Source organism: Mixophyes fleayi, chromosome 6 (assembly GCF_038048845.1).
Source record: "Mixophyes fleayi isolate aMixFle1 chromosome 6, aMixFle1.hap1, whole genome shotgun sequence".
Classification (NCBI taxonomy): domain Eukaryota; kingdom Metazoa; phylum Chordata; class Amphibia; order Anura; family Limnodynastidae; genus Mixophyes; species Mixophyes fleayi.
In genome coordinates this window covers 70,385,839-70,398,640 of record NC_134407.1, presented here as the reverse complement: position 1 = coordinate 70,398,640, position 12,802 = coordinate 70,385,839, and the positions used below count along the sequence as shown (strand labels likewise).

At 38.9% G+C, this 12,802-nt stretch overlaps 1 protein-coding gene across 2 annotated transcripts in view; it reads left to right on the top strand.

The window, feature by feature from the left end:
• The first annotated feature begins 511 nt into the window (after window positions 1-511).
• Window positions 512-12,802, top strand: part of KIF19 (kinesin family member 19) — a 63,997-nt gene continuing 51,706 nt past the window's right edge. The window contains exons 1-2 of one of the 2 annotated variants that reach the window (XM_075216831.1): window positions 512-837; window positions 5,842-5,922. In XM_075216831.1, the coding sequence (XP_075072932.1) occupies window positions 799-837; window positions 5,842-5,922 (120 nt within the window). In that variant the 5' untranslated portion in view covers window positions 512-798. Of the gene's footprint in view, window positions 838-5,841; window positions 5,923-8,218; window positions 8,731-12,802 lie in introns of those variants that run through there. The other variant, XM_075216832.1, reaches the window with a different exon arrangement.

Genomic DNA, 12,802 nt, shown 5'->3' with positions numbered 1-12,802 from the left:
TTTGGGGAAAACTTCCCCGCTATGCATTTTAAACTTTTTTTCAGTTTTTGTACTTTTGCAAGCTTTGGACGATTCCTGGAGTAAGTGTGATTTGAAGTGTAATAATCATTGCTAGTACATGATTACCCATATACCTAGATATTAACATTTCAATGCGACTATAAGGTGCAGCACTGAGTATCTAATCGTATATTTTTGGAGGTGTACTCCACGTTTACTTAAGCAGCTCCCGATCTTCACTTTTAACCTAATTTTCATACTTTAATACCTTCCTCTAATTTTTCCCTATGCATTTTATTCTGCTCTCTAGTGCTATATTGTTTTTTTTATATCACAGTGTAGTCTACTTTAATAATAATTGGTAGAAAGGCAGCCTAGCCTGTTCACAAGTCCTGAATTCTAGAGGAAAATGGAACAGCAGTACCGAAAGACCCCACAAGAGGGAGCATGTGAGAACTGCAGTGACAGCTGGGGTTGGTTTGTTGTGTTGGGTTTCCAAATCTCCAGGGAATCCATGAGAGAGCAGAGATAAAGGAGTGAGACAAACCTGCTGAAGTCCTCTCATAGACATCGCTCTTGCTACACTTCCCAGCCAGAACCACACATGAATATCTGTCTGCCTGCCCTCTCTGTCTGTCCCTGCCTCCATTTTCCTATCAAATATGTATTGCATAGGACTTGCAGCTTCAATGATGTTATTGTAAAGCCGTGTGATGAGACCTCCGCCTGGGAACCCCTGCTGTGAGCTGTGACATGTACGGATAACCCACTACACTGACTGTGCTTCAACATCCAGCCATGAAGGACGGAGGGGAGTCAAAGGACCAGCAGCTCACGGTAAATCACCATATACCCACATGTCTGTCATGTTACTGACCTATAGCTACCCAGTGGTCCTTTAAAACCTCTCAGCAAGTCAGCAAGAGCTAACTTCCTTATAGAGATATGTAGGTCACATCACCACCTGCTTGATAGTAGTAACACACACACACACATATGTGTGTGTGTGTGTGTGTGTAGATATATATATATATATATATATATATATATATATATATATATATATATATATATATGCATATGTGTATATAATATATATATGCATATGTGTATAATATATATATATATATATATATATATATATATATATATATATATACACACACACACACATATACATTGTATATATTTTGTTTAATTTAATGCAATTAAAATACATGTTCCAAGGTGTTGTACAAAGGTGTACATGTTAAAGTATATGATGACACGTAAACTATTTAAGCAAATGCCCTCAACAGGTTACACTCTGGGATCCAACATATGATTGGGATTGTGTGATTCATACAGGCAGTATTGGGTCGGGACAGTCAGTGGGTTAATATATAGATTTCAGTACTATTATTTGATGGTATGATTATTTCTGTGTTGGCGTGTGTCATGTATAGTGTACGAGCAGTGTTAGTGTGGTGTGCCTGTACACAGATACGTTCACACTGCATTGCACAGTAATTGTGTGTGTGTGTGTGTGTGTGTGTGTGTGTGTGAGTACAGGTTAATCCCTTGCTCGGGGTCTCCAGCTAAGGATTAGAATGGACAAATAATGACATATAATTAAAGTTGACATAACAGGCTTTCAAATCAAACTTCAGGTGAGCAGACAGGCAGCCAGTAATCAACAACGTGTAAACCGTGAAGTGTTTTAATAACCAATGATACAGTGTTCGATCTAGCAAGTGACAATAGATCTAACGGTATATTGCCTGCAAAGAGCTTACACTCTCAATTTGGGCAAATTAGTTTGCTTCAGAAGCAACTCATTGGACATATATCTTTGATACGCAAGTTTATACCTCAAAAAAACATTAAACGTTCAAAGAAAAAACTTAAAATATGTGAGGACGTTTTCATATACATGGTCACATATTTTGGAAAGTGTCATCATACTATTATTATAATTCTTTAGTCCCTATCCCATTGGAGCTTACAATCTAATTTTCCTGTCACAGGCACATAGACACACACAAGTCAAGTTAGTCAGAAGCCAAATGAAACTACCAGTAAATCCAGAGTAAAAGAAGGAGAACATACAAAATCCATACAGATATTAAGATGGGTACAGTCAAACCAAATGTCCCATCAAGGCAGCGATGCTAAAGGCCATGGCACCCATTAATCACCCATTAATCACATGTTGGTATTTGCAGCTTATACTTTTAGGGGCCACAAAACAAACCTTTGAGAGTCACCGGTAGAGTAACTCTCACGAGAGAGATAGATTGAAATGAAAGACAAACAGAGGTATTTTGGTCTAACTGAGGAATAGTAGATTCAGGATTAAATAGAGGCACAGAACTCTGATAGCTTGTGACATATATATATATATTATACTGTAAATTTTTAATGAAAAGTGTATCCCCTGCTCTAGATTGTAACTGTAACCCTGACATCTAAAGGAAACTGTAAGCTCAGGCTCCCAGCTGTGGCCTCTTGCAGCATCTATGTCTCTACAAGAATACAATAGGGCCATGAGAACTATCATGAGTGGGTGGATAGGTAGAGAGACAAAGGACGGATTGTCCAAACAGGTGGATGTCTGTTCTGAAATTATTTATTATTGAGACTGTCAGTTCCCTTTAACTCAGGAGGTGACAGTCTGTATAGTTCCATTTATTTACTATATAGTTCTGTTTACAAGTGTCCCAGCTGAAATGCCAGAAACCCCACTAAGAGGAGTTCAGTAAATGCAGCATTGCAAATGTAGTGGTCAAATCACAAGGAAGGGGGGTGGGGTCAAGTGTAGACCATCCTTTTATTAGTCAAGAAGCCGTTCCTGTTTTAGGTCTGTTATCCAGGTCATTATGATTATGTCCAGTGGTCAGGTCATGATGGTGGTGTTGTGACCTATGTGTGTATAGAGTGTACTATAGTTGTATTATGGTCATATCCAGTGGTCAGGTCATTTTGGTAATATAGTGTATATGGGGGGTATTCAATTGTCCGCAAGTTTTGTAATTGCAATAGCGACCGTTTTTAGTTAACGCAGCGCGAAAACTCGTGCAATTCTATTGAAAAAGAGGGAACGCTGCCCCCGCCCGCTTTTTCCAGTTTTTAGGGGAGTGAAGGGGAGTTTTAACGCGGTCATGTATAACACAAAAAAAGGATTTCATACATTTTCATACATTGGATTGCATTACACATTGATAATATCTACATTACAGTACTTTCTTTAGCATATTATTTTATTGAACTATTTTTTAACATAGAATCATCTATACATGTGAAAACACATTAGTACATACATATTTGCACCAAAAACATACATAAATATAATTAATTAGTGATTTAATTGTTTTAATTTTTTTTAATGTTTTTTATTTCATTATTTTTTCACAAGAAAATCAACTTTTAAATGTTAGGCATTAGTGATAAACATAGTTTAACTTTTTTTCTCTCATGATTACATGATTTCAAATAGTTTTCAGAGGTTTTTTATTTTTATCACACCCCAAAGAGGTGTGAGATAAAACAGCATATTTGCCTGTTTAACGCGCCGCGTTAAAAAACAATTGAATAGCTTTTAACACGCTTGACTCTCGCACACCCTATACTTTCAATAGACCTTCTACTGGAGCGCGAGAGAACCGTTTATTGTAAAAAACCTGAGCGGTAAAAATGGAATTGAATCGCGGGTAAAATAAACGCGATCTAAAAAAAAAACGTGCGGACAATTGAATATTACCTGATCTGTAATCCCCATCTGAGGATGGATAAAGCATTTGTAATATATAAAAGTTTTTAAATATTTTGTTAATTTTTACAATACATTTTATCTATTTTTAAACTTTTTTTTTGGTAGTAGTGAAAGCCCAAACATGGACATTTGGGATATTTAATAGATAAGCAGACACTTCTAGTAGATATTGAAGGAATGCTTCCTTCTGTCTGTGTCTGAATTGCTATGATGTATGCACACAATTTGTATCTTCTTATTTGCAGTGCTGAGATTTTGTTCCATGAGATCGATTTGATGATTACTTATAGAAATACATCCCTTACATTAATAGGGGACGATTCAATTCTGCCGCAAATAGAGCAGCGTTAACAGTATTACCGTTAATACGGTAATTCTAACCTGGATTTCATCTCGCAGCTCAGGTAGCTGCAAGTAAAAATCCACCGTTGAAATTACCGTATTAAGGGTAATTATGTGCAGTTTTACCGTATTAACAGTAAAACTACTGACTACTGACTTGTTGGAATCCTAAAGTGCATATTTGTGTTCCTTATTGTATTGTATTATTGTACTCATAAGTGTGGAGGATTTATCTATAGACATTAAATTATCAACCTGCGATATTTGTACCCCAAGATGAACCACAGATAGATTCAAGGCGTACTTCAGTCTGTTAAATATAACTTTAAATAAAATTACATTTACTAATAAAGAATATGAGAGTATCTTGGTATAAATGAATAAAGAGCTCTTTGAGAAACGGTACACATGTTGGGGTGTACTATGTATAAGCACACTCTCCTTAGAGGGTACATGGTAAACACAAACATTCACGCTGAGGATACAGGAAACCCCGCTCTTAGCTATGTACCAAAGCTGCATTTCTAGTTATTCGTGCATGTTATCACCATTTTAAACTGTCCACTGAGATGGGCGTGAGCAGGAGAACCAATGAGAAGTTGCAAGTTCCAACTCTGGAGCATTACACAATGTTATCAGCTGAGAGATCTGTGAGATAAGCACTGGAGAACCAAAACGTCTCACAGTGAGGACAGGATAAACACCATACAAGACCAAATTCTGCCTTATGTGTGCAGTAAATATATATGTAATCATATGTTGCCTACTGTGAAATAATAGGATATTAGAGGTAAAAGGTGGCTCCCATGATCGTATAGAAGCACAGAGCTGCAGTCTTGTGGAAGGAAGTTGTTTTCATGAGGTGATCCTAAACTCTAGGGGGTAAATGTATCAAGCTGAGAGATTTCCGGCGGGTTTGAAAAGTGGAGATGTTGCCTATAGCAACCAATCAGATTCTAGCTATCATTTTGTAGAATGTACTAAATAAATGATAGCTAGAATCTGATTGGCTTGTCAAACCCGCCGGAAAACTCAGTTATGGCAGTATAATGTTCGTCGCCCATTTCAATTTTAGGCTTCAGCCAAATCCCAAATCTTTTTTATAAACCATTTAGCTGAATGTCAATTTGAACCCATATTTGAAAATTAAAATTAGGCTGAATGACCTAAATGAGAATCCTTTATGTAATTGTAATCCCTGGAACTAAGAACTTGGTCCTGTGCTCCAAAAACCACCAGAAAATCAGGATTTGGTTGGCCAAGTTCAGTGCATTCAGCTGATACTGAATCTTGCTAAAACATTCGGATATATTTTATTATTATTGCTTTGTTTCTCATAGTGGTGCTTTTAATAGGACAATCTTCCATAATCAGTTTTACAGAAGCCTCACATTAGTACCTAACTCTAACTCTAACTCTCAGTCTGTGGCTTGCTGCTTATCTTCATTCCATTCTCCACTTTGTTACCCTGGCCGCTTATTGTGCAGCCCTGTTCTCACTAACACATTCACACAAATCATTACACACTCAATTATCAGCATATTCAACTCCTGAAATACTATATTCTGATGTGGTCGTTCTGATTGGCTACAGATTGCTCATTTCTGATTGGCTACAGATTGCTCACATCAAAACTGTGGCCATATGAACAACTATGAAATAATGGATGATAAGAAAAATGTGAACTGAGCTTGATCAAATTCACCTTTAAAAAGCACCATCCTAACACCTCTCTTTTACCCGAACAGGTTGCTCTGCGCATCCGGCCGATTAATGAGACGGAGCTGGTGGAAGGGGCCACCATCATTGCACATAAGGTGGATGAACAGGTATAGCCCATTTTAACAAAAGTGCAGCAACATTTGCAATCTATTATATATTGCAGGTTTTTGTGTATTTTTAGAGCTGGACGGAAAGGTGTTTATTTTTAAGTTTTTTTTTTTGTTTTTTTTTAATAAACATTCATTTGAATTTTACAGGTAAATAACAGAAAGTGGGAAGTTGACATTGTATGTAAAGCAAAACAGTGTATAGCTTCCAAGGAAAATAGGCAGCATATTCCAAACAGTGTATAATGTCAAGGGGGTGAAAAAAGAGAAGAAGGAGAGGAGAGAGTGATAGGAGAGGGGGGGACGGAGGGGTCACTAGCCAAACAAAAAAGAAAGAATCGAGTAGGGAAGGTATAAATCGGTGACATGATATATAATGCAGTTTTATAAGTGGGAATCAACCAGTTCAGTTGACTGCCCAAGCTGTAAATGCCGGATTTATTTGTTCATCTTTATATACCTCATACTAGCCGACTTCCAGAAGTCAGCATCCGGGAGCTGCCTGGGGGAGGTGGGCGTTTCAGGGGTGGGGCTATGTAAATGGTGCCATTTTGGTCCTGCCTCCGCGATGTAATGATGCAGACACATCATTTTACAGCGCGGGGGAGGGGGGGAGGCAAATGCTGCGATTCTCAGGGATCTAATTCTGCTCACTTCACTAGGAAGTGGGCAGATGCGGGAGACTGCCATACTCTCCCGGGAAACCTACCCAGAATCCGGGAGTCTCCTGGACATTCCGGGAGAGTTGGCGAGTATAATATACATACAGTTTAAAAAGCTATTAGATACCTCTTTGTGTTATTATAGAAATGTCTTAATTTGAAACCAGCATATACAGCATAAAACTGCATGTGTTCATACTATTGCATTCCGTATATTACATTGCTATGTTAAATTTACTCATTTATTTTGTTTTTCAACAATTTTTGTAAACAGGAAGATCATCTTTAGATTAACTGTTTGCCAGGTATTCTGCTGTATCTAGTGACATACACTGTATGGGCCTGCATGTTATTAGACATAGGGGTCAATTTATTAATATATGTTGATAGGGCTCACATGTCACCATAATTTTAAATGTTGCTGAGGCAGCTAAACGATACTGATCCGGAGCCGCTAATTAAAAAACAAAATAAAATAAAAAAATCAATTGTAAAAATGAATGATAATATAAAAAAAAATATGTTTTTAAAATATTGGTCATAGAAAAAATGCTTTATTCTAAGAATAAAGCATACTTGCCAACTTATTACAGTTGGCTTCCGGGAACCTGCCGGGGGAGGTGGGCGTGATGGGGGGGCGGGGATCCAAAATTTGCATCATTTTGGACCCGCCCCCTTGACGTAATGATGCAAACGTGTCATTTTACAGCAGGGGGCCGGGCCAAACACACGATTCCCGGTGAATTGCGGCATTTTGGACCTAATTCTGTCCACTTCGTAGTGAAGTGGGCAGATGCCGGAGATTGCCACACTCTCCCGGGAGTCCGTGAAACTCATGCGAAATGCACGAGTCTCCTGGACATTCCGGGAGAGTTGACAAGTATGGTTAAAGTGTTTATTCATTCTCTTCTGTTATCGTCATCCTGAGATGGCAATAACCAAAGGTTCGTGGCGGTTCATGATCCTTGTTAAATAGGCAAAGCATGGGGAAGCTTTTGCTTTGTGAGCCCTGGCAACTCTCACCTCTGAGTATAGCACTGCTATGGCCGGCTGTGACCCCTTGATGTAAAGGTTGAAGTCCTATCTCTTGCAAAACACCTGGACATAGATTTATAAATAGACTCCATAGTGCTACATCAATACAGTGATGTGTCACCATGAGGTCACAGAGTTCATGTTAATTCCCACTGGCTGGCTTTTCTTATTAGGGCTAATTGGATAATTCCTCTGTTTGACGCTGCCATCCAAAGTGGCTCTCTGCACTTGTACAGGTTTGTTTTATAGAATGGATACATTACAAGTAATAGACATAAAAGTGGAAACACTGATATAAAATCAGTTAATAAGGCGTTGGGCAACCACATGGCACCTGTATGGCAGTGTGCGCCACAGCCAAACATACGGAAAGGGAAAAGTCACATTTTTTACTGACAGTAGGGTTTTTCACTCTCTAATTTTCTTATAGGGTACATCCCTTTCACACACCAAAAAGTGTGCACATTTTTCTGTGGACTCCAACATCAGAAAAGAAGGAGCAGATTGATTTAAAAAAAACATAAATAAAAATGTTCTCAGCCTGTATAATTTGCACTTCTGTGAATTATCTGTTCTCAATTTGTTTTTTTGCAGATCAGTGCAGGGATAGCTGTTATTTGTACATTTGTAATAAATTGCCCTTCTCCCTGCAACGATGCTGATAATACATCTGTCTTGGCCTAGCTTGTATTGTATCTATCCTAGCTAATTGCTGATTGGTTGCCATTGGTTATTTATTGTTTGCACTGTTAGTAAATAAATTGAGTGCAAATGATCAAAGTGTGCAATGAAAGGGAGTATCGGATATTGAAGGGAAAAAACAAGAACAAGTTTTATAGGAAAGTAGAAATATTTCTCGGGAAACGTTTCCTCTGTCGTCTGCCAGCTGAAAGACTAGACTGTCCGAATGATATGCAGGCCCCTTACATAAGGAGAAATAAGGAGACAGACAGATTAGGACAGAGAGAGAAGCACAGATGGTGGCTGATAACACGCTGTTATGATGTACCAGCTACCCACTTTCTGCAGAGCACTGTGTTGCTATGGCAGCCACCTGGACAGACTGGAGCCGGCTGAGGAGAGCCTGAATTACCAGAAGAAAAGTACGATGGTAAGATAGGGGAAGTACATTGCACACAGCTACCTGCAACGGGTGTCACCTATCACTCCTCCTTCGTTGTGCTCAGAGATCAGATGTCTTGTGCAGTGCAAATGCCATTTGCACCATTTTAAGGCAAAAGTGCTTTTTTGCAACGTACACATACAGGGCCTGATTAAGGCATATTTGCCAACTTTGAATTTTTGACTTCCGGGAGATCCTGGAGAGGGGGTGTGGTAGGAGGGTGTAAAGAGGGGCCAGTTGCATCATTGCGCAATTGGCCCCTCCCCTCATGATGGAATTGACATTTTGTTGCAGGGGTGGGGCCACAATTATGCGATTCACTGCAAATCGTGTCATTGAGGCTTCCATCTTGCTCATCTTTACTAGGAGGTGGGCAGGATGCAAGAGAATTGCCTGCTCTCGCGGGAGTCAAGGAGGTCTACCCAGAATTCGGGAGTCTCCAGGACATTCCGGAAGAGTGGGCAAGTATGGATTAAGGGTTCAGGCCAACCTAGGCTAATACACTGGAAGGGCCCCCTCGCTTCCAACACCAGGCTAATACATGGTAGGTAAAAATGAACTTGTCCTTGAATTAAAATGTGGCTTCCTTCACCCCCCTCAATGTTTATGTTTCTATGTTTTCAAAACTCAGGTCCACTTAGCCTTTTAAAAGGGTCACAGTAATCTTTGTCACTCATTTTGTTTTCTTTAAAATCGGACTGTATAGGAGAACAAAGGCATGAACGATTGTTAGTGAGGGTGAAGAGGGCAGTCACTGCTCCTGTCGCTGTCCTTGTCTCTCCTACTCGCTATCCTCATGTGCCTGCCTAATAATGACTCATTGTCTTCAGCCTTTACCATGAAAATACGTCAAGATCAAAACCTTACTACATTTTTCATTGATGTTTTCTTTATACTTTAGAAAACAACTATTCTCTTATATTTTGAAATTAATTTCAGTTTATTCCTCCAGCTGTTACAGTTTTGCAACCCAAAATATTTTGCACCCCTCAAAAGCCTTACGCCCTACCCTGAGGCCTAGTTAGCCTATTGGATAATCAGACCCTGCACACATATATTTTACACATGAAAATAGTGGTGTATCCTGAGGGGCAAAATTTAAATGAATAGGTGCAGTTTGATTTGAGTTGGAAAAAATAGTAGTAAAAAAATAACTATAGCCTGGGGAAATACACCTTTTTTTTATCAACTTCAAGACATAAGGTGTAGGTTTGATCTCCCAATACAATTCTATGTATGTGAGCAGATAGTATGTCTGTAATTAACCAGAGCAGCCCTCTCTTTTGTCAGTACCAGCATGCTCTAATGCCCACAACATATGGCAGGTATGATACATTTCAGACAAAGACTACCCAACCTCTGATACATCAACCAGATGGCTTCTATTGACACCTTACAGCCACTGTTCCCTCCAAATCTAAGCACAGAGTTGTCTGGAAATGATAGCGTTAACAATTGAGCTTTTATGAAAAACCCATTGTGCAGAGTTGCATACAGAAAACAATTGTTGATTAAAGGGACATTATCATGGGTTAGGGTGAAGGATTCTTTAGGCAAAATCCCAGCATGCTTTGCTTTCCAGACGTTGTACAACAACACATTATGGATTTTATTGTATTAAAGGCAGTGGTGAAAGTTGGGGTGTATACGGTGGTATGCCATACCGCCACTTCTACTGCCTTCATTGTAACACTATCACATTCCATTCACTTACGTTCACATTACATTTTTCATGCCGTCACTTCTAATTTTCCACTTAGACCACTGGTTAAAGGTATAAACTAGATACTTTCGGTGGTCGGTGAAGCAGAGCATTAAAGGGGAAAAGGACATGTTAGTTCAGAAGTGGAACATGTACAAATAAGGTAATAGCATATGATGGCTCCTAGAAGAAGGGTTGATGCTATCATTAGGCTAAAGCCATCGTCTAGAGCCAGTGTTTCTGGGTGCCTAAACACTGAATCAGTGCCATAATGTCACCCATATAGTCTTTTTATTTTTCCTAGCGCCCCTGTGATGAATGTGTGCCATCCTGGGGACATTGGCACAGAGGAGGAGCAGCTGGCAGCATCCCTGGTGGCACTGTGACGTACCCCTCTTCCCTGGCCCCCTTCTCCCCATTTGCTCCAGAAAAGCATTTTGTAATGTTCCTCCTGACCTGACAACTTAATTTTTTTCCAGTGTAATCACTTGGCTAAATTGTGTTGTGGGATGAATGGGCTAAATTATTGAGTAGTACCGTCATTCCAGAATAAAGCATAGTAGTGCCACCATATTGTCCCTTCATGTCACCATATTGCAATCACATGACAAGACTTATACTTTTTCTTAGGACCCTGCTGCTCTCAGGTGCCAAGCACACTCTGCTAGAAGTGGCTGCAGGCTGAGATTTACTATAAGGAGTGCAAGCGTTGACACATGTAAGCTTTACTTGTAGTTAGTCCGACGCCTGCCTTTGTAATCTTCTTCCTGGGGAGCAGAGCTCACCGTGTAATTAATATATTTTTACTATATCAGAATATCTCTGCTAAATCATTTCTCAGTTATTCATTGGATGCTACCACATTGCTTTGAAAGATCATCCACCGTCATTGACCTAAATGAGTCCATTACCTGCCCTGTAAACAGTAACATGCACTACAGCAGACTTTTTATCACCTCCTTAAAAAAAAATAGACAACAAAATAATTTCCTTTGCGATAGATTTTTGTTCAGTGTCTGTATAAATATCATAGTTCCACACACTTGAGAGGTCATCATAGCAACTCCCAGACATCAACGCTTGGTATTTTAGATGTCTTACATGAAGTTTAGAAAGTTTTTCTTTTCTTGTTTTGTTCGCTTCAACTTAGAGAACAAGATGTGCTCTTAGAATAGGTCTTTCTTTGTAGCTGGTAAATCATGCTCTATCCCTCTGCTTTGTACCCTAACAGTAAGTAAAACCACACCAGATTCCTCTCTCAAGGAGAAGCACATCTTTATCTCTTACGTTAATGGTTGGTGCTGAGTTAAATGGCTGTTCTTGTTCCAGGTGAATATGCGGTAACACCATGTGGTCATGGAGAGAAGGTGGCCATTGTCTTGTACTGCTCTGTGTGGCAGCAGGCCATTGCCTGGCACAGAATTGTGTCTCTTCAAGCTGGCAGCGTTTCTGGAATAATTCCCTTATCTGATTTAGAAGAATTTAGAGAGACTTGAACCCAAGACCATCTGTTCACAAAGCTCCACTTGTCCATGAACATGTTTTAATTATTTACAGTAATTTTATTTTAACTAATAGCTGTATTGACTTTAATACATTTTGTTTAATAAATACAAATTTCTTATAAGAGCAAAATAAATTAACAGCATGAAAGCTGCCAATAATCACCTGGCTTAATGGCCCACACATGGATGGACCATTCACCTAAATATGTACTAAATATGAGAATGTAACCTATCAGTTATTGTTGGCCGGCTTGCGCATACACAGTGGAACTGACAGCCCAGATTTCGGAATTCAGCTTAACTTTATTTTTAAAAAATTCATCCGGTTTAAATATAGATAAAATTTATTATAAATATAAAAAACATATTTTAAAACATTCATGCACTGAAATGTTTTATTCAAAGAATAGCGCATGTTTTAATAAATTTGTTCTGTTATTGCTATCCTGAGATGGTGCTAACAAACAGGTATTTCAGCGTACAAATACCATTGCAATATTTGTTAAATAGTCTTTCCCATGTAAATGCTGTTATCAACGATGTTAGCCAGCTACTTATATACGGTGACATGAAAAAAACTCTACTGCTTTTTGTCCTTTGATAAATAAGCCCCAAGATCCCTCACTAATTCATAACATAAACTACTCTTTGCCGAATCTTTCCGCCAGCTGGTTTATTGGCTACGCTCATGTTATTAAAGCAAAAATGAGGCCTATCACCATAATTACCTGTTTTCACTGGTAAAAGGGCTCTTCAATCTCTGATAAACTTGACTCTCTCACTCAAATTGATTGTAATGTCATTGTTATGTATAAAAACTGTCTTTAGCTGTGCCAGTAATAAGACAACTAAG